The sequence below is a fragment of the Anguilla anguilla genome, chromosome 13, assembly GCF_013347855.1.
Source record: "Anguilla anguilla isolate fAngAng1 chromosome 13, fAngAng1.pri, whole genome shotgun sequence".
Lineage (NCBI taxonomy): Eukaryota > Metazoa > Chordata > Actinopteri > Anguilliformes > Anguillidae > Anguilla > Anguilla anguilla.
In genome coordinates, this window is record NC_049213.1 from 11706618 (window position 1) to 11729341 (window position 22724).

The window sequence follows — 22724 nt, forward strand, 5'->3', positions numbered from 1 at the left end:
CCACTGTGCTTGATCTATGTGTTCATGTCCCTCAGTAGTGATGTCCCCATCACTACTGATCTATTGTTGTCTGATCTATGTTAAAACTGATGGGCACAAAAGCAACAAAACAAGCATCAATTTTTGGATGTTTTTAATATTAAATGTTTATGCTGAATGTGTTTGTATGTGTGTGTACGTATGTATGTATGTATGTATGTATGTATGTATATATATATATATATATATATATATATATATATATACACATACACTCACAGGAAAACAACCACATAACCAGAGAACTGGCAAAACCTTCACAAATATAAAGTACTTCTGCCATTAGTATACATAAATTCATAAACATATATTCATACTCATACTTAGAAAAGGAAGTACAGACTGATAGAAAGTTGTACTCAGGTGCTCATAGCTGCTCGTATTTAGTGTGACTTTGAAAAGCCACTGAAGGTACTTAAAAAAAAAAAAGATATGTAAATACATATTCTTCTCAAGGAGAATACAGTATTTATAAGGCAACACTTGCAACATTAACAGTAGCTTTCCCCATATATATATTTTTTTTGTTTGTTTGTTTGTTTTTTGTGCAGTATTTACAAAGTTTGCATGGCACTTGAAGCCCAGAAACCTGCCAACGAACATCGGGGCACGCGCTATCTCCAGCCAATTTCTCTCTTTCTTTTACTTCATTTTGAGTCATTAGTATTTCACACATTTTGCCTGCCGTACTCTTCAGTCATATGGAATCTGTGTTTAAGGATCTCTTCTTAAGGCACAATATACTGATTGTTTGCCTGGGGTGGCAATGTTGCTAGACTTGCGAACTCCGTTTAACTTTGAACAGACCAAGGCGATCTGGGAGACGGTGTGCACAAGGGAGGATTTCTGCCCAACAGTAGACACTGATGTCACCAAAATTCTCCTACACATTATAAAGCCTCACTGAGAAGTGAGCGGTATAAATGGTATAAGTGGTATACCGGTAGAAATATGCACCCCGATATGAATTTGGCAATATCGTCCATATCGGTAAAGAATGGATTTTGATGATAACATTAGAGTGCAAAGATTTTGGTCAGAAAACAGGGCTCGGCAATAAGGAGTTCCCGCTGGCCTGGGATTATGAGATTGGTTCAAGGCAGTTGATTGATTTGTCACCTGTCCAATCAGGCCAGTATCCTAAGTAAATCTTATCTGGGTCGAATACAAAGTTTTTTTTTTTGTTTACCTTTTTTTACTGCTTTTACACAAAAAAGTCCTAAAACACAGGGAAAAACATATGCTACGTTCTATAAACATAGATACTCTGAGGTGTGTTTTTACAAGGGACGGTGACCCAGACTTGAACCACCAAAATAATTGCAATGTTCCTTTGAGCCAATCATTTTTTGGTCTGACATTTGTGTTGTTTCTTAAACACAACATTTACACAGTTGTTGGTAGCATTGCAAGATTCAAAGAAAATTTCCGAAATGTCCTTCGGTCCAAAGACACAGCATTCTAGTGGCTAGTGCGACCACTGTGTCCTTTCACTACAGAAACTTATCAATAAATAATGTTGCAGCTTTAGCATTCATTCATTTTTGTACCGACACTTGCTTACAAATTTAAGTCTAACTAACCTAAGCTTGATTATTTATCAAAATTTGTAGCAACAAACGTCTCAGTTGGTTTAAGATTTACTCATAAAATAAAGCTCAGCTCTTGAATGAAGTAAGATTGAAACAATAGCGGTAGCTACCCACCCAACTTGTGTACTTTATTTATTGCTAGCAAGCTAAAAGCGATTGAAAGAATGCACTAACTATTATTAACTGACTGTTGCAGTAATAGTTTTGTCGTCAGTTAAACTGCAAGCATCTAGCCTCAAAATTCTGAATTCCTAGGCAAAGGAGAATGCATCCATAATTTGATGGCGATGATTGGCAGATTCGTATTTAATAAAGAAAAAATCCTTAATGTCGAGCCCAGGAAAAGATATTGTTCACACCAATTGCATCATAGCTTGCTAATGCTTGTGGCTGTTACTTCAGGCAACACAGCTATATTGATAGGCCAATAAAAACATGTGGGTGCACACTTTTACATGAAAGCAAAAATGGTTAATTAGTAACAGTTATAAGTTATAGTTAACTACAGGGAACAGTCACTAGCCTGAGTCTTGTATTCCTTTTAATGCATATTCTGTTGAAATTGGGAGAAAAAATATATACCATGATATATATATCGCTACCATGCAAAATTAAAAACATATGGTGACTAAACTTTTAGGCCATATCGCCCAGCCCTAGCGTCACTGTGGTATATAAGGCTTTAGGGGGTGTACTGATATTTCACCTACAAAGCCAGGGCCCCCCATCACCCCTTTGGGCTTCTTTTGGTCCAAGGCCTTTCCTGATGTAAGTTCTGGTATCGATATATAAATTGCTCTGCAAGCATCGTTTGATATTTCAGAGCCAGGATGAGCAGCGCTCCAGATCATATCTGCCATTGAAACGTGGGACTGATCTCTGGGCTGCAGCCAAAACGAAGAGACTTAACTTTACTGATTCTCTGGATGAGTCTCAAATCACCTGAACCGTCGGCTTGCGATAGTTTGTTTGCACTGCGCTGGGGCAGTGGAACCCCTTTTGCAGTCAAACCTATGAGCTTTAATACTGCTGTTATATTTGGATATATAGTCCTCTCCTACTCTTGAGGCTCTAGTGTGCCAGCCCGACCTCTCCCTGCCCCCTCTTATAACGTGCGTGAACGGTTTATGCCCCTGCCACCATGCCATGATGTAACACACGTACAAAACCGATTATACGAAAGTGTTCACTGTCGTTTTTTCGCGTCCCCGTTTGTACCACTGCATGTAATCCACAGACAACAGAAAAGAAATATCAATGTCCAGTTCTTTCTTTCACTGTGGCTGGCAGCAAGTTCATGTTAATCTTTAAGTAAAAATTGTTTCAAATGTCTTTCGCGAGTCACTTAGCGATAGCTGGATGCCAGTCAGCCAGTGCACTGCAAGGGGTTGGGGGGGGGGGGGGGGGGGGGAAGCTCCGCCCTTCAAAACGCAATGTCCCAGCAATCCCCAAGGCCACAGAAACAGGATTCCGCTTTTCCCCTGTCCTCCACCGGACCGTTCAGACAACTGTATCCTTTGTCTCGTATCCTTTCCCTCAGAAAGGTAGGGTGTCCATGAAGATTTTATCCACAATGGGGGGAGGGGGCACCAGGTCCTCCAGCTTCAGGTAGAAGATGCGCTGCAGGCCCTGGGTGCACAGTGTCCGCAGCTCCGGAAGCTTCCCCAGGAGGCGGGACAGGTAGTTGGGCCGGCCGGAGTCGCCACCGCTGCTGGTGACGTGGTCTTTGAGGCAGGCGATCAGCCGGCTCTGGAACTCCTCCACCCGCTTCGGCTCCTTCAGGCCGTGGCGGTCTGAGGGGCGGAGATGGCGAGCACGCATAGATTAGGGCTTTGTGTGAGCGTCACGTTTTTAAGCACATCAGATAAAATATCTAAAAGCCATTTTTTAAAAAGGAACAAAAGCATGTTTTCTTTGTTCTCAAGGGTGCTTACTTGCCATAGGTTTTGTTTTAAATTTATTTTAAAATTGCGAGATCACAATCTGCTTAATAGCCCAGCCGTGACCGTGATTTCTTCATCAACAACAGACTGCTACGACATGTTCAGAATGCCTTTGTAATATTGAAAATCTATCGTTTTCGATCAAGCGGGTACTTTTCGCTAAAATGGTTTCATACACAATGTTATTTCCCTCGTTGCTCCCCGGCCGAGGTGCGCTTCTCCTGCAGTCCTGTTCGGCGGGTAAGCTTACCTGTGATGATGACGAGGGCAGCGAGGCAGGAGAAGGACGAGACGTCCAGGTTCATCCGGTGCAGGCTCTGCGAGAAGTCCATGATGGAGTCGATCCAGTCGCCAAAGCCACGCACGCACTGCATTCGATGGAGAACGACGCCGTTGCAGAATATCAGCTTATCCTTCTCAGGGCTGGACCTACACACAACAAACACACAGCATTTAATTTTCAATAATCACATTTTCAATGCCGGGGAGATGCCACCTTCAAAATGTGAAGTTTTTTACAAACTGTCTAATAGCTGGAAGAGGGATGTAAATATTACATTCTTTGTTTCTTTGAATGCCTCTGGAATACAGACTTCATCCTGACTTCACTCCAACCATTTTTAATAATCAAATGATTCAATAAGGACAAGATGGATACTTCACTGCAATGAGTAGAAGCCTAGGCAATATCTATACCAGTGGTCTCCAACCCTGGTCCTGGAGAGCTACAGGGTCTGCTGATTTTTGTTTTCACCTTAAAATCAGCACACAATTGTGACCAAAGACACCAGGTGAGTTGAGTTAACTGTGTAATCAACTGCTCTAATTGATTCATGAAGTGCAGTCACTATGAATACCAGCAGATCCTGTAGCTCTCCAGGACCAGGGTTGAAGACCACTGATCTATACTGTACTGAAGGCATAAACAGCTCCCATACCTATATTCTAGCCAGAGGACAAACAGCTAAAATACCTATATGCTAGCCAGAGGATAAAGAGCTCCCATACCCATATGCTAGCGAAAGGATAAACCGCTTCCATACCTATGCGCTAGCCAGAGGATAAAGAGCTCCCATACCCATATGCTAGCCAAAGGATAAACTGCTCCCATACCTATATGCTAGCCGAAGTATAAACAGCTCCACATACCTATATGCAAGCCAAAGGATAAAGAGGTCCCATCGCTATATGCTAGCCAAAGGATAAAGAGCTCCCATACCTATATGCAAGCCGGAGGATAAACAGCTCCACAAAGGCAGACTCCAGGAGCAGCTCTTGGTCCTCCAGGCAGAAGTCAGTGAATCCGGGGATGGTCTCGGCCCACTTGCGGATCACGTCCATGGTGCTGGTCAGGAGATCGTAGAACTGCTGGATATCGCTGGCGTCTTCCTTCTCTGATAGGCTGGCCACCGTTTCCTGGTACTGGGGGAAGAAGCAAGAGCCAGGCGGGTGAATGAGCCAGTCACATTACCTCTTCCATTCTGCTTCCATTCTTCCAGACAATGACACCTATGGAGTACTCTGCAGTGGGCACAGATGGCCTGCCATGATCAAACCCGAACCCTCACCTTGGAGTAGTCCAGCTTCCCCAGTGAAGGGTTGGAGTCGATGTGTGCCCTGACCAGGGAGGCGATGATATTGACCGGAGGCGTGGCGGACGCCGAGTCCTGCACGTTCTTCGGCTTGGAGGGCAAGCGACCCCTGCGACCTTTCAGGCTGTCCGTCCGAACAACTGAGAAGGAACAAAGAGGGAAAAGGAGCAGAGCAAGAGCGTTAGACCAAGAGTGAGACCTTTCTACTGGATGAGGAGGGGTGGCAATTTACTCCAGCCCCATCTTTGGAAGCCCTGGTGTTTTTCCACTGTCTTTTGCAAACTAATAACTCTGACAGAGAAACTGAGCTGTCAAACCCCTGTCGCAAGAACATGCTCACTGACAAAATTTTTGAGACAAAATTCTAAACTAACTAGCTAAACTAATCTAGCAGTGCAATGAGAACATTACTTCATAGCATTTGTATTTCAAACAAATTAACTAGCCTAGCGTGAATTTAGCTGTTTGTTTTCACTTCTGGTGGTTACATGACTGCAACCAATCAAAAAAGAAACGGTGACTCTGCTTCACAACTTCTCACAATGTCACCCAAGTCTAACTGAAGTACCCTTAGCCCCCTGCAGTCCTCTTCTGGCACAGGGCTGAGTGTGAGGCTACACTCCCCGCCCTCACTTGGACTCAATAAAGGGAACTGAAAGTGTAGGTGTGTCATTGAACTTGATGACTCATACTTCAAGTTCCAATAATATATAATAGCCTAATATGGCTCTTTTACTGATTACTTAAACACAACCTGAGCCTTAAAGCAAGGGAACATGCCAACTCTGGCTGATGCAGCCATACCTTCTTTCACCATCCCAACGGCCAGGCACTTCTGGAAACGGCAGAACTGGCAACGGTTCCTCCGCCGTTTGTCCACTGGGCAGTCTTTGTTGGCTAGGCACACGTATTTAGCATTTTTCTGTACAGTTCTCTGCAGGACACAAAAGGCGTAGTTCAGCAAGTGTGGCAGTGGGTATTTCACACAGACTGGACCAGAGGAGAACAGGGAAAGTTCAGACCTCTGATTCTCTTGGTCCCTATCACACACACACACGTGCACACTCACACACACACACGCGCGCAACATATACAAACACACACGCACACATACATACTATATAGATGACATACATATACTTAATTAACCCTTTTACTGTTAGTTTAGTCTGAAACACTGCATCTATAAAAACGCTGCCTTAACACAGCCAAACAAGTACACAAGTACAATGAATCCATTGTGAACAGAGAGACCTCAAACTGAGGAGGAACCGAGGCTGACCTTGAAAAACCCTTTGCATCCCTCGCAGGTGCGCACGCCGTAGTGCTGGCAGGAGGCGTTGTCCCCGCACACGGCGCAGCGGCCCTCGTTGGCCCCGGGGCTCCGGGCCTTGGGGGACGACATGGGCCCCTCGGCCAGCACGGGACTGTCCAAGCACCCCTGATCGAGGGCGAGGGGCGTGAAGTGCAAGGGAGAGGAGTGGTGCTGAGCCGGGCCGAAGGGCTCCTGCTCGGACCCCTGGGGCTGCTGGGACGCCAGGGGGGACTGCTGATCCGACGGGGGGCTGAACGTGAAGAACGAGGGCTGCTGGGGCAGGGCCGACTTTTCGGCCAGCCAGCACCCGGGGCCGGGCGAGAAGGGGCTGAAGGGGGGCTCCCAGGAGGACACGGGCTGGACCTGGAAGCCGGGCGTGGAGGGCGAGGAGACGGACACGGGGCTGCCGTAGTAGTCGGAGCCGCAGGAGGACAGCGTCTCGTCCAGGTAGCTGAGGGCGAAGGTGCCGGGGTAGCAGCCGTACACCTGGAAGTCGTCCAGCTTGAAGGGCGACTGCTGGCCCGAGCCGGCGGGGGCGGGGGCGGCGGACGCGGTGATCTGGCAGGAGTAGGCGTCGAACTCGCCGGCGTACCCGCCCACCAGGGTGTTGATGCTGGGCAGGGAGGGGGCGGACAGCTGGTCCCGCTGGCCACTGACGTCCATGACCAACTTGGCGGTGGGGTCGGAGCTCAGGAACTCAGAGGGGTAGTGGTTGTTCTCGTAAGGCAGAGTTCCATACTGGGTTTGAACACAGGGCATTTCTGCGGGAGAAAGGGAAAGCATTCGCGCCTTTCAGAATTCACAGCTCGAGAAGGGAACCAGAGAACAACTAATGTAGGACTGGTGCACGACCTAGGGATGCTACCTCCAAAGCAACACGGGGTGGATGGAGCACCTTAGATAAATGAGACGTGACAGGTGTCATAAAATAAAACTAGTCCCTTAAACTTGCAAACTTGCACTCATTGAGAAATTGGTTACTGAAAATAGGAGCATGACCAAATTTTTTTTGTTGTTTTTAAAGTCAAACATTAGGGTAGGGTAGTCCCCAAGGACTGACATGACAGATACAATTCTGCAGCTAAACGAAGGCCAGGCTGCCCTCAAGGGGGAGGTGTTCCCCTGGCATGCTCCGGATTTCAACGTGGGTGGGAGAACCGGGACAGCCTGCAGCCGTAAACAGCAGCTCCAGGGACAATGCGCCAGCCCCGCCCAAATCGTCAAACTGCTCTGCACCACCAGGAATCCCAACGCGTCGGGGGACGGGGGGCACCTGTAACACCCTCCAGTCTCTCCTAAGGTACTGGTGGAACCCATCCCCCTCCCATCCACTATGGCTAACAGACAGGGTTGCCTTTTTTCCCTCAGAGATTCTGAGAAAGATTATGAAGTTGGCCACCGGCTGGAGGATAGTCTTGCCACAGGATATTGCATTACTGGTGTATAAAGCGTCAAACACCCCACACGTATAAACACACTACACACCTCCTGCAGGGCTGACAGGTCTAAGAAGCCTAACAAGCTGAAGTTCATGAATTGGCTGAACACCAAACAAAGTGAACATGTGTGTGTGTGTGTCTGTGTATATATATATATATGTGTGTGCAGGCATGCCTGCGTGTGTATGTACGTGTGAGTGTGTGCATGCGTGTGTGTGTGTGTATGTATGTGTGTGATGGTAGCAGGGGAGAGGATAGGTGCTGCTGTCTCAGGTCAAAGCCAATTGCAACATCAGAAAAGTGTTTATTTTTTATTTAAACAGATCAGATTCAGAAAAATCTGATTTTTGTCATACTTAGATTGTACTAAAGAGGACAGGCGCAACAGGTTCATCAGTGAGATCTACAAACGTTTTTGTCTAGTATACTGAAAAATGGTTTTGTACATGGGATTTCCTACGGTCCAGGTCTTTCAAATGTGTATTAATTGCATTATTCATTCAATTAAACATTTCTTTGTTTTACAATAGTGATAACGGACACATAAGCTTTTTACATAAAAAATTGCCAATAATTTTAAATATTACATATTTATTTTGGGAAAAAAAATATTTTTCAACTTCTCCATTGCCCTGTTCATGTTTTCACATTCAATTTCACTTGGTTGCTAAAATGAGCAAGTATTTTTGCACATGAATCTGAATACGACAAGCTGACAGCTGTCACAAAATGACCACCAGATTCCCAATGAGAAAAAACTTGATGCAACTCCATGTGACTCGCAATACTAGCCCTCAAGATGGAGAACAAAATGTCCTCAATGTTTAACAAAACTCTGAGAACCACTACTTATTTTTAGGCCTCCATGAATGAAGCTTTATATGCTGCTCTCGTACAATAGAGCTTTTTAAAATCTGCTGATCTCTCCGCTTCTGACAGTTGGAGCTATTAAGATGCACCAAAGCTGACAACTTCTCCAGTACCTATGGTAGCCTAGTATAAGAATTATTTTCAAACTTCAGAACTTAACAAAAATGTTGAAGCAACAGCATAGTGTTTTCAAACATTGTTGGCCAATCTGACAAGAAATGAACACCCACGCCAGTGAGACTGTCCACGCCAAGAAGACTTTCACTCCTGTTTCCTCATTGTTCAGACCTGTACCGTTTCCAGGTTTTCAGTTGGTTCCCTTAACATTGCGTGTGGGCGTTCTCCGTGTCTCTTTCAGTGCTCAGTTTGGTGATAGTAACCACACACCAGTTGCACACTAACTAACCAAGACACAACCTTGGCCAATGAAAAGGCGCCAACAGAAAACGCCGTGATTTGTTTTCTCCAAAGGGTACATACAAACAGGCAATTGCGTGCACATGTAGACTAAAGACAAATGACATTAAAGGCACAATTCTGCAGTTTCGTCTCCTAGAGCCTGTAATCGCATTTAAACTAAAACGGTGCTTCACAGACCTGATCAAGCCCTGATCAAGGCCAAATGACACATTTTGACAAAGTAATTTCCATGTTTAACTAACAAGCAAACAGCAAAAAGCACCAGCAGGACAGTAAACAAAAGTAGCACCACAGCAGCAACGACAACAACAAAAATAAAGCAATGTTTTTTGTAGTAAATGTTCAGTGAGTCGATTAGTTTGTGGGGTATTATGAAGATAATTCCGATTTTGAGACTAAACAGCTAAAAGATCTGAAATGAAAACAAAAACCATAATAAAGACGTCCCTTATGCTTGCTTTCCACGCCAGTCAGTATCAATGAGAAGACTTGTATAGAACTGTATCAGATATTGCGCCCACGAGACCATTGCACTTGTAATCGCTACTAAAATTAGGTAAAGCACATCAGATTATCGACTTTCCCGAACAGCTGTATTTGCATATCTTTTTTTTTCTTTTTTTGAGTTTGCAAACTCACTTTAAAGTCGAATTGGGAAATATGTCATATCGTCACGCGTGAATACATTGGGTTTAGCAGGTGCACAGGTCTCAAATACCTCTGAACAAATTGTCAGTATTTTTTCCTACTTCAATTTTATTATAAGACATAAGAAGTGAAGCAAAAACATTTTTTTAAAACTACGACAATGAATTTTACAGAACTATAGCTGGAATATTATAGCCATAGTTTTCAAGTTTAAAATATTTATTTTTAACGGCAGCCTCGTGACACGTAAAGAGCAGCGAGAGAGAAAAATAAAATACAGATGACGTTTATTAAATAACAAAATTGTTAAACTCAGATTTTAACTTCTGCCTGTTAAAGCTTATTCCCCCTTGTTACTGACACACCCCCTCCGTTCGCAATGTCATACAGGGTCCATACAAATAGCCTAATAATAACGCACTGAAAACTGTAACATACACAACAAAGTGCATTAACCTACCTGCTTTTATATCCTCTGTTTAATAAGGATTTCAAGCAATGTGTCTGTATTCCAAATGATAAGAAAGTGCTTCTCTATCTCTCTCCCATCGTTATGAACGTCTGTGGTAGCCTGCTGCCTCGATCAGCGCAATTTATACAATTTACTGTGCCGTTACGTCAGGAGGTAAAAGCCGCATGAAGAGCCACTCTCCATAGATGGTAATGGGGCGGAGAACTTCCCGGCTATGGACCAATGGCGCCCCTCGCAGGCAGACGTCCTCGAGGCTGACGCACACACGGGATTCCATTGACGCAAACACCATGCGGTGTGTCTGATCTAAAATTAGCTGTATGAACTACAAGGCTACACGCGCGGTGCTATTACAGCCTGGAATGGCCTAAAAATAGATGCAGAATGATGACATAAATAGCTAAAAGCGATGAAAAAATGTGAACTGTCAAATGAAGACAAGATGAGGATTCCTCAAATAACGTTGTTGCAATAGTTAGTTTGCTAAGAGCTGTTCATTGACGTTGAGGTGTGTTTAAACGCAGCATTTTAAGAAAAATAAATACATTGCAGGTCTGACGAGACAATTTACGTTCTTGTACAGATTTGAGCAACTACCCAGAACAAAAATCAGTAATTTCGCCTTAAATGCTGGTTGTGATCTTTAGTTGCTACTAAAATTATGTTTCTTTGTACTAAAATTATTGAAGATTTCACAACTGTTCCATTCTAAAAACGAACAGAGTTAAGTAGAAAATTAATAAAAACAGACAATTCACATCATAACGTGCGTGTTTTTAAAGTATAAATACAATACACAACTGTTGTACATCCTTTGTTCAAGTGTATAGCTAAAGTGTGACACATTTATGTACTTACCCTACAGTACCAGTTTGCTGTAGATGGGCCTGGTTTAAATAAACCCAACTGTCATACTGGACAACAATATTTGTAAACGTGCAGTGTTCATTCACTTCTAACAACATTAATTCAACTCATGACAGATAACATTTGTGCCCACTCTGGAATGTTGGACCAAATGTTATCTGGTTAGAGCTGAAATAACACTGGACATTTTACTGTATATGAACTTCTAGTTTATTGTAATAATAACTTTCCACACTCAAATGTGAGTACTGCATGTGCACACGTCCAGACAAGGCTGTAGACTACAAGTGCAGCGCTGAACATACGTGCACGTGTGTTGCGTATGTAGCCTACACAATACAATCCGATAAAATACAGATGATTTCTCTATATTAATGATGTACGGATTCACTTAAAATATAACGGTGCACATTACTACATATATAATTGCGATGATTATAACTGTTCTTTTGATATCAACATTTAAAGCAGTTAATTTATCATTACAAAGTAATCTGCTTGTTAGCTTAATAGCAAGATCGTCTTTCTTAGCAAAGTGCACTATACTCATGTGTATAGTAGCTACAGCTTTATGAATAATAAAGTCAGTCACGTATTTGTTTGAATGAGTAGGCCCTATTTACCAGTTTTAACTCCCTCAGCCATAAAGCTAGAACTTTCACTCTAAGCATGAATGAGTTATGCAAATATTGAAATACACACTGCAGGCTATTTGAAATTTGAGTGGCTGGCATAAACATCACTGAAAACAGGAAAACTAAATTTTAGCATTTATTTGTGAGGAAGAAACAGGCAGTACCTCTGTGAGAAAGGACATTTCAGTTCAACAGGAATGAATGTCAGCAAACAGGCACGCTTTAACATGGTTTCAAAATGTCCCTCTATTTCATGGAACCTATGTTTTAGATAGGCTCCAAAAAATTATTAATTCATCAATTGAAATTAATTCATTATTGTTTTCGTAATGAAGCAAAAAAAGATGAAAAGTTAAATGGGATACAAAGTAATGCAAATGGTGTACCCCCTAACGCTGTGAGGGTGCCAGTCATGTTATCTATGGAAAGTATTTGGGCTTTTGCATAGCGCACAGACACTCAGCTACATCCTGGCCAGAGATGTGCTGAGTGAAAGAGGTTATTCAAATCTCTATTCCGTTATTTGACTTACTGACTCATTCGTCAGTCCAACGTAAAATATATTATGGTGTCAATATTTGCACATCTGGTGGCGTACACAGGAAATCTAGTGGAAAGCTTTGCAAACGACTGCGCACATCCACCCTGTGGGCCCTGTTATGATCTGTGCACTGGTCTGACCCACCTGCGTGCCAGAGGAAACAGTAGCTTTGTAATTCAAAGCACTTTCAAGAGGGAGAAAAAAACTCCATGAGAATTGCATCTAAGTAAATGGTACAAAAAAACACGCCCATGGACAGTCTATTAGATTCCCATACTTTAAATTTTGTATGGTTTCCTGGTTTTTACTGGTAGCTCAAAGTGAAAATCAGTTTGTTTTCAGCCTTGGAATAAAATCTAAGCAACTGTGACATTTTCCTTTGGGTCGCACAATATTATGTGCTTGGGTGGGTCCCAGAAGTGTGTCCATAACTGAGACTAAACCCAGACCTGCTCCAGCCACTGCATGTATAGGAGTACCCAACATCTCCTCTCTGCCGAGCAGCACACTGTAGCTTAGCCTAGCATTCATCAGCAGCAGTGTGAGCATGCACAGTGCAGCCGTGTCATTTCATTACATAATAGGGTTATTGCACAATAACCAAAGACGTCAAATAAAGTATCTCCTATGGTGAGTCCTGCATCGTTTAGCAAACGGAAAATGCATAGTTTCTACAGTCTGTGCTATTTTTATGTGACGTATGCAGTATACGTGCTAGACGAATGATGTATTTGGGACATATCACTGTTAATTGACTATAATATTAAATATGTGACATACATTAGCAGCATATGTGTTATTTAACAGTCACCTAAACCCCAGCAAAAGGCCGTTGCGTCAGCTGCTCTCCTGTTTGGTACAATCCTTCTCTCTCCAAACACCTCTGTGAGTGAGGGACTGTGCTGGGTGCCAGGGGTGCCACAAGGGAGGGGGAAGTCTGGATGATTCCAAGGGCCCTGACGGACAGGGGCCCTCAAAAAATATTAGAGCATGGGATTTTCTGGGGTGGCGAGGCCCGACATGAGATCTTTTCATGGGGCCGAAAAATCGCTGGTGCCGCCCCTGCTGGGGGTTTTCCAGTGCTAGCAGTGCGTGAGCTGTCTACGGAGAAGGGACTGGTGATTCCCACAATGCATACAGCCTGTCCTCACCTATCCTCCAGGCCCTCTGAGTCTGTGGGCATATTACAGCATGTTAAGTCTAATAGCTCACTGAGGCAAATCTATGAACTACCAAAATACACTTTCTGCTTTGGTGTTTTTTGTCTGTTTGGTAGTGTGTAAACATAAATACACTAATGTATTTTCTGCACATGCAAACGGGTATATTTTAAGCTGAGCATATGATAACTTCACTGGACAGAAACTTGAGATTCCTGAGGGAGAGGTCAGCTTTAGATCAAGGAAAATAAACAGGGTGGGGGACTGAGGCGGAGGGGGTGGACGCCTTCCTCAAAGTGCGTTTTGGGCATCTGCCTCAATTTAAATTCTATGTCTCTCACGCACATTTTTTCCTATGTGGGTGTTTTAGTCACACCCCTTTTCGTAGGCAGTTGTTTTACCCACGGTTCCTTCTGCCAGACGGGTACTTTACCACACCTTTTTTTTTTCTTCTTTTTTCCAGTTGACTGCTTTTACCAGAGCAGATATGGGACCATTACTGACCCAATGAAACCCAACCCACTGGTTTTAAACAACTGGGTCTCATCACAGGAAATACACCTCAGTGGGTTGGGTTCCCCCCCTCCACCCCCGTAGGTTGAGGCGGAAGCTCCATACGCAGTTAACACCACACGTCTGATGTCTGTAGGGCTGTCTCGTCTATCACGCTGGCCCACTCAACCCTTACGTTATATCCTGTGCTGCAGCCACGCACTGGTCTGGAGATGACAGCTAAGGAACCCTCAGTGAGTCAACACGCACACGCCCACATACACAAACTGCGGATGCTTATGTCACCCGTTCAGCCAGGTCAGACCGACGGCCTCCCCACAACGCTGAACTGGATGCCGTTTCAGCTTTAAAGGATCGATTCTTTAACTCCTTTTCAATTGAGGTTGAATGGAAGGCTAAGCGCAGGTTTGCATCTCACAGACTGGCTGGAGACACGACTGAAATATGAATTAAGGAAAGAAGTTTTAAACACGCTGCCGTGTGTATTACACCCTAGGTGTGTGTGTGTGTGTGTGTTGTATACACAGACACTGATTGGGTACCCATCCTGCTCATACAATGAAATACCCATATACAATCTCTATATAATGCTTTATATAAATCGGTAGAATTGCCGTGGATCTTCCAAACTTATTGATTTAAGGTGACAAATGGCCAAACAGACGTTCGGGTCTCTTCTCCTACATGATGCCTCCAATTTTAGATGTCATATGCCTCTAGTCCTTTTCCACTCAGTTATCAGAGCCAGCAGACGTCCCTGTGAATGAGATGGAACCGAGATGCTCAAAGGCATTACTTTGAGTTATACCATTAGTATTCTTCGCAAATGAAATGCGTGATGCGTAAATAACTATAGAATGTTCCTCACTCTTTAAATAAAAATGTGATAGATACGCCTTAACTTGCCTGAATGAACAGCAATACTGTAGCCAGTGCAGTGATACATGTAGCCATTCGGGAGTCCATCTGTTCATCCGTTCATCCGTGTCCTATCGCAGCATGTCTTCTTTTCCATCTCATACTCCGCTTACGGACGCCTGCAGATCTGGAACAGCGCCCGTGTCTTTTATTCGTCTCTTTCATTGTAGAGGCCATGCTGATATGAAAAAGGAAAACCAGTCGAACCACAAAACAGTGAAGGGTTTTCTTCTTCGTGACTCCCCGCGTAATATGATATATGCCCGCCGTTTTTCCAGTTTGGTTACTTTTTTTCTATTGTGCAACGCAAGAGCTTTCCCTTCGCCAGAAACCCTAAGATGCTTGTCTCGCTCAGAACAACGGGGCGAGTCTATCGGATGACGTAAATCAAGGTTCTCATTGACGTAGTGGAATCCCTGGCTGGCTGTGACACAAGCCCGAGCTGTGGGGAGGTCTGTGAGAACAAAAAGAGAAAGGGAGTTCCTAAAAATAGCTGCTCGGTGAAAACAACGTATTGTGTTCGGCTACTGTGTAGTAGACAATATGCTGACTATTATGCCTTGTACATCAAATTATTACATAAATAAATTAATAAGTTTAACATCCTGGCGAGCCAAATATGGACATTTTCTTTGACTTTCTTCAGATTCGCGGAAGTGCATGTCAATTTTTTATTTTTATTTTATTTTATTTTTCTGCATTCCTTCGCTTATACTCATTAGGTGAGTATAATCGTGCCGCAATACAGCGGCAAGTTATTTTCTGACATCATGTTATTCCCGAATCCGAAGAAGCAGATAAACGCCATATCCCTGAAACCCAAAGAACTGTGTTACTAAAAACCTACTGAAACCCGGAAATCGTAGCTCTCAAGCTCTAGCGTTCATGTCGCATGCGCATGGAGACTGCGTAGCCTACATCGAATGGCTGGCAGCACTAAGAATTTCACTTCGTTGAGACCTGTTAGAACTTTTGCGGTCTTAATCAAAATAAAAAGTTCTGTATTGTCGGACACTTAAATTATTTTTTTAACTTTTTTTTTTTTTTTTTAAATTTAAAATCACGAAAAAAATATTTCGTCTTTGCGAGGCTGACCTGACGTCTAACGACCGATAATATCAGTTCATGCGGGATTTCTAACATGTCCGGTTAGGTTTTACTATATATCAATATATGAGCCCGATTGATTATTGACACAAATCTTTAGTCTTTTCTGTCTATGCACACGTCACGGCACGCAGGACAGCATATTTTTCAGCAAAGTGCCACCAGCAGACATATTGGCATATTTCTGTCGGTCACGGTCCAACGATGATACATTACAGGTTAGGTCTCAGCCAATCCCAGCCTGCCTTTATTTGGCTGGGCTGGTTTCAGTTTTCTGGTTTCAGTGGTTAGCATGTCCAACCTGACCCTGTGAGGTTGTGCTTTTTAAAAATGGCTTCTGTCCGTCTGTCACAGGGCAGAATGAGGTCCTGCTTATCTGGGCTGTGCTGAGACCAATTGAGGGGAAAGTGCTCAAAGTAGGAAAAGGGCACACCAACCTAGAAGAACAGGTTGTATATTTGGAATATATTTGACCAAAATGAAGCACAGGAAAACAATAAGTGAGCATCAGATTTAATATAAAATATAAAACTGCCCTACTCTTTCAGAGGCCAAATCAGGATTTGATATGGGGGCCTCCCCAACCCAATATTATAAATGATGTATCGACTATGTTTTGGGTTAATTAGGGGGCCTCCTGGTGGTCATGAGGCCTTAAGCAGCCATTTGTCTCATTGGGTTGGGCTGGCTCCCGTCGTGCTGTGAGGCTACACTCCATCTTGTTTCTGTTCTGACCTGTTTTCATGTAATGGCCCTGCCTGCTGTTTTTGGATGGGGATGGGAAGGCACTGCAGGCATGAGCAGAACCAAGCACAGGTAATGAGACTCAACAGACCAAGCTCACCATTGGCTCCACACCCCCCCCCCTCGCTGAGGTAGGCTACTCCGAGATCCTCTGCTGGAAGGATCACATCATCGGGAGACTCACGATCGGTGTCGTCATCGTCGCCGCGGTCATCGCCAGCAGCAGATGGCTCGACATCGAGGTCTAGTTTAGAGTCATTTTCGCACGTTGCGACCACAGCCACTCCCCCGTCCGTAAATTAGCACTTCGGAGCTATTTTGAAGTAACTGGACTCCAGTGCATTTGCCTGTTTTCCTTTGAGCGGGGAGAGTGAAACTTGAAAAGGATAGCGGAGACTCAACCCCGCGACAGGAATTCCAGAACTTTCTCAAAGCCACCGGCCACTTATCACGCTACACGGCTAACGGGCTCATGTATGGTGGCCAAATTCGTCCAGATGTCTGGAGGCTATGCACGTGATAATGTATGTGGGGACCAGAAAAAACTTTTCTTTGATGTGTTAATGTATAACATTCCTTGTTTGTGTCCCTGTTGACACCATGGATCGTAAAGAACCACTTTAATTTGCCCGAAAAATGCTCTGAGAAAAAATTCAATTATCCCAACAAATGGAATCTAATTAATGGGTATTACTCCTGCCAGCAAGGGCTGTTTGTGTTCAAGAGAGAGGAAAAAAAACAAGAGACACAGAAAACATTTTACTCTTACTGTGATAGAGTGAAATAGCCATTTTTGTGACGCTGCCTTTTGAATATGATATGGAATAGTCAGGGCACTTGTCACTTTCGAGAGTTGGAGAGTTTAAAGGGGTGAAAATGGGCCCTCAATTCTGAGTGCCTGTTTTCATATTCAAAATTACAGCAGCAATGCTAACATGTCATTGTCGCTTCGTCTATGTTTTTAATGTTAAAAATTGTCTATTAATTTCCTGGGCCATAGGATATGGCTGTATTATTTATTTAATGTGCACGTTTGCACAAATATCCACTCTCGATATAGTCAAGTCTTCCACTTATGTTCTCCGGCGAACGTATCTGTCTTCCTGCTACTGAAATGTAACACCGGGGTGTTACTGATACCGTGATGTTTTTACAACATAGAAGCGATCAATTATGCCCTGACTGAGGCTACATGATCAGCAGAGGAGATCTGATTTTTGCTTTCAAGTCTAAACATGACATGGGAACAGGCACCAATGTTTCATTCAGACAAGTCAGCATATGGAAAAAAATTCTACCTAAATCAAAGGCTTAGTCAGTCTTGTAAACAGAAAATATCCATATATTTATGTGTTTGCTTGTGCAGGCAAGCATACTCAGAGTAATGATGTATTTGACCATGCATATTCAGCTGCAAATGTAATACACGTGCATTTTTCATAGAGACATGTTTCCCATGAACTTGTCTTAGGTGTCAAGATTATCTTCCCATTCAGCAGAACCCACGGGTAATAAAGTCCCCTGATCACTTTTGCATCTTGCACATCAGGGGACACTGCAGGATGAAAAACAGGTTTGATCGCATCAGGGTGCTATAAGCGACTTTAATTTAATGGTATGTTGTTACCGAACGCCTGGCTCACATTTTATGGGTTAAAGAGAGCCTGGAATCAGCGGCATGTGTTGGCAGCTGCTGGGTGTGTGCACCATGCCAAGGAGTTACCCAGGGAGTGTGTGTGTGCGTGTGTGTGTGTGTGTGTCTGTGAGTGCACATATGAGGGGAGGGCCGGTGGGCTGTTTCCCTGGGAGACAGACCAATAACAGTTTCAGGGGGGAACAGCCTCTCCTCCACGTGCTTCCGTTAAAATTAGGTCCAGTAACATGAGCGTCTGTCCATCTCTGCACCCCAGTCTTCACACTCCAAGTCTTGGCGCCGGTCGTGAAGGTAGTGAAGCAAATGTTGACAAATAGTGGCTCATTAAAAGTGGCTTTGCTGCACATCTCCCAACAGATAAAATGAATAATTTGCTTACGTCCCAGAACTTGACAACACATGTCCATTAGATTTGAGAATGGTATTCACATTTATTGAATGATAACACTCTCTGTAGGTCAGAGACAGCAGGTTGTGTCTCCATATATGGCTTCCCTCCACCAGTCTGTTTGAAAGGTTCTAGAATTTTAAACTATCACATCACGCCAATCACAAGCCAGCTTTTCATATGGCATGGTTTGTGGCCTATAAGTGCATTTCACATGTATCTACAACTCCGCTGTGCAACTCCCCCAGAAGCACTAAAGTGCAGATCTGGGCCAAATACGTATTGAAATATGAGTATCTGCAGGTCACTCAGAACTTTCAACAAAATGTGCTGTTGACCAACAATCAAATGAGAGGAAAGTTCTTTTGAATTTTGGTGGAAATAGATACATATTTTAAAAAGACATTGATAATCGGCAGGAATTTTACAGGTGTTTAAAGGGTTAAAGCTGTTAAATGAATCATGTCACCTAAGTATGTGTTGATAACAAGATGTGAGCTTTCCTTTTAGGTCATTTGGGATCCCAGTGCTGTAGCCTCCTTTGAACATTTCTTCCATCTCTGCTAGTGACTTGTGTCATAGATGTTTTAGCCTTTTTGAAAGGTCTGGTTTATTAACTTTATTGGAAGAAAAACGTTGACAGGATGCTCTGATTCTGCAGTATAATTAGTGGTGCACAAAATTGACTTTCAGGATTTGTGATTGACTTATGATGTAATGCAATGAGTGTAATGCCAATATGCATTATAATTGAATAAATTAGATTCATTATAAAAATAAGATGTTTTAGAAGTCTGAATATTGTTGGTATAATTTAACAATTAGCTTCACTAAAATATGTGTTCACAAAACCTTATGGTTATATTCAGTATCATTCAGCGTCTGATGATTAACTTTTTCTATGGGGAGCAGGCGCTCTCTAGGGGCGAACTAAAGAACTGCAGGTGAAATGAATGAACGTAGTTTCAAATGTGCTTTCCATGTTCCTTGCCTTAATTCGGTTTTGGTCCATGCAGATTGCGAGAATTACCTATAAAGTACGTTTATAGGTAACGTTAAGCATTAATTTGACCAACGTCGATATATTGATTAAGAAATGTTCCGAATATTCAGGACGGAAATTCAGCAGCCTGAGTAATGCTCTTACTTCAAAGCACATCCTTTGTATTCCAACAATATGTAGTTTGCATTATGTACGTAGGGGAGACCGGCGTTGGTTGGCACGCTTTTCACTCTTTGCCGCATTTCTCCAGCAAAATGTATGCTAGAATATTCCAACCATTAGCAAATGAAATGTTATGGTCTCAGCTATAAATCAGTGTATTTTAATGTCCACAAATGTTTTATACAATTAGGTGACTAATGATTAAAGTCGTGTCGTGCACTTGTGCCAACCAGCCCCAACACAGGCTTGGTTGGCACACGTTATGGGGTTTTTTGGCACAATGTTAAAATGCAATAGTTACAAAGAATAAAGCAATGGAATAAATAAAAAATATAATAAATATACAAAATATTAACAGTATTAACGGAATAATATAAAATAGAGTTGAAACCAAACAACATTTTTACCCAGTTCATCAATAGACATTCCATGTACCTATAGGCCTATTAGTCTCTTCTTTTATCTTTCTTTTATCTTTGTCTTTGTGGGTGTTTTGTAAATGTATGATGAATGTATTTATTATACATGCTATGGTTTATTTATTATATGCATATTTATTTCATTGAATATTCATGTTTTCTTATTTGAAAACATTTTCTATTGGTTAGCTCATTCTTTTTAACTATAGAATTAAAAAAATTTTGCTAACCAACCCCAAAATCAGTGTGCCAACCAACCCCACTCACACTGGAACACACCTCTCCGATAATATCATGTTACCCAGCTAACATCACTCTTCACAAACATTTCAAATCTTTTATCATGTAGCAGATTCCTATCTCTACTAACTGGAAGTAATACATTTCCAATATTTCCATGTTTGGAGCCAACCAGCCACAGTCTCCCCTATATGTTACTAATGATGTATTTTTACGACTGTGTTATTGGAAAGTCAAAAGGGGAAAAAACAATTTTAAAAATGTATATGTCCAACAAAAGTTCTCTGAAGTCTAAGCTCTTCTAAATTACTCTGATAGGAAGGAAGCCAGGAATAGGTGAAAGTTACTATTGCCTGGGTGTATATAGAACCATGAGAAATTTTGGTAAACTTTCAATTCTCCCAATTCATTTTCTAGTAAACAAAAGAATCATTCAACACATCTCTTTACTATCTTTATTGAATGATAGAATTGAATAAGACGTAAGGTAAGGTCGAAAAATACTTTGTTTCTAAAAAATGTATATTTATGAAGCTATGCCTCTACTGATTCACAATGTTAAGCTTATAGAGGTACATGTTGTAATTCAAAATTAGATCATCAGATGGTGATGTGAGCAAGCAAGATTTGTGCTTATCTGTACACGTGCCAAAAGCAGTTTCTGGTCCTCTTAACCAAATGATAACCAAAAGTTAAGCAATCGAGTTGAGCGATCGAGCTCAAAAACACGGGGAACAGTTAAATGGTTTATGTAGATTTTCATACCCTCTGGAAGACAAAGGACAGAAGAAGTATTATAAATGAGTAAACTGTGCACTGGACAAAGCACCAGCTATACATGGACCGACAAAAAAATAAATAAATAAACAAATAAGCAGAATGGAAGTGACGTATTTCTGTTTAAAACTTCATTTTCTCAAATGTATATTGTGCTTGGAAGGAGGAGGGTTGGACTCCCAAGCCACAGACAAATAGTCATATTCCTTTTCTTTACCATATAGTTGCTATATGGTACAAGATTCTGTACCATAGTTCATAGCTCAGGCACCAGGTTCAAACAGCACTTTTCCTGATAGTATTCTGTGCCTTTCTACTCATTAATACATGCTTATTATATATCCTTCATAAAGACGAGCAAAGAAGGCAGTATAAAATAAACATATGTACCGGTAATGAGCTATATTGTATACTAAATAATATTATTTTGTGTGAATACAATTGCTCAGAGTAGAAAATTTTAAGAGGTAATATTTTTTCCCCAAATTTTTTTTCTTCATTATAACCCCTGCTTTCAGTATTTTGTGCTCCCCCCCCTCCCCCTTTCAAAAGGATACCCCTGTTGAGTTGTTATTGGTGATTGGTGAACATATTTGGGGGATCTTTGTATCTTTGTATCATTTCTCCATACAGAATTTTCCAAGATCCTTAGGCCTGTGTTTGCTGACCGCCCTCTTCGATTCAAACCACACATTTGCAATTGTGTCCAAGTCTGGAGGCTGAGATTCTCATACTGTGATTCTGAACTATTGCAAAACAGTAATTTTGTGGTCGGTTTACCACTTCTGGTTGTTTTTGAGGTATGCTTGGGATCATTGCCTAGTGAAAAGATTCATTTGTGGCCAGGTTTGAGTTTCCTGCTGGGGAAAACCAGGTTTTTGGCCAAAACATCTTGGAACTTGCCAGAGTTCATGATTCCATTAACCTTAACAAGAGCCCCAGGACCAGTATATGCAAAACACCCCATAGCATCAAATTTTCCCCACCATATTTCATCAGTGTTGAAACTTGGAAATGGATGTTATGCCCTGATGAGAACAAAATTGAGCTTTTTGGCTATGCAAACTAGTGGTGGGTTTGGAATCAAAAAAGGACACTAATGTTGGCTAGGACTGAACAGTAGAGCCATATATTTAATGAGTTTTAAATGCCTAAAGGGGAAATGATAATGATGAAGTAATCATAATATTTATGATAATGATTATTTAAGCTCTTCTTATACAATGGTTTGCAAATCAGAGAGCTTTGCAGATGAGCCCTTGCCTT

At 42.4% G+C, this 22724-nt stretch overlaps 1 protein-coding gene across 2 annotated transcripts; it reads right to left on the bottom strand.

Moving 5' to 3' along the window:
• Positions 1-557: 557 nt before the first annotated feature.
• On the bottom strand, positions 558-15343 carry LOC118211770 (nuclear receptor subfamily 4 group A member 1-like). 2 transcript variants are annotated; one of them, XM_035389209.1, is made up of 7 exons: positions 14953-15343; positions 6449-7242; positions 5971-6100; positions 5143-5306; positions 4794-4996; positions 3825-4003; positions 558-3424 (listed from the first exon to the last, which is right to left on the bottom strand). In XM_035389209.1, exons 1-7 carry the CDS (start codon positions 14990-14992, stop codon positions 3168-3170), a joined length of 1767 nt encoding a protein of 588 aa, XP_035245100.1. In that variant the 5' UTR covers positions 14993-15343; the 3' UTR covers positions 558-3167. The 2 variants fall into 2 exon arrangements, with proteins under 2 accessions (XP_035245100.1, XP_035245101.1); XM_035389210.1 differs by lacking the exon at positions 14953-15343 and adding an exon at positions 10319-10466.
• Between the last annotated feature and the right edge of the window lie 7381 nt (positions 15344-22724).

Coding starts and splice junctions, on each gene's coding strand:
- LOC118211770 (XM_035389209.1), bottom strand. CDS start 14,992: ATGTATCACTGCACTGGCTACAGTATTGCTGTTCATTCAG. Junction 6,101..6,448: donor GATGCAAAGGGTTTTTCAAG/GTCAGCCTCGGT, acceptor TGTGTCCTGCAG/AGAACTGTACAGAAAAATGC. Junction 4,004..4,793: donor ATCCTCCGGCTTGCATATAG/GTATGGGAGCTC, acceptor TGTTGTGTGTAG/GTCCAGCCCTGAGAAGGATA.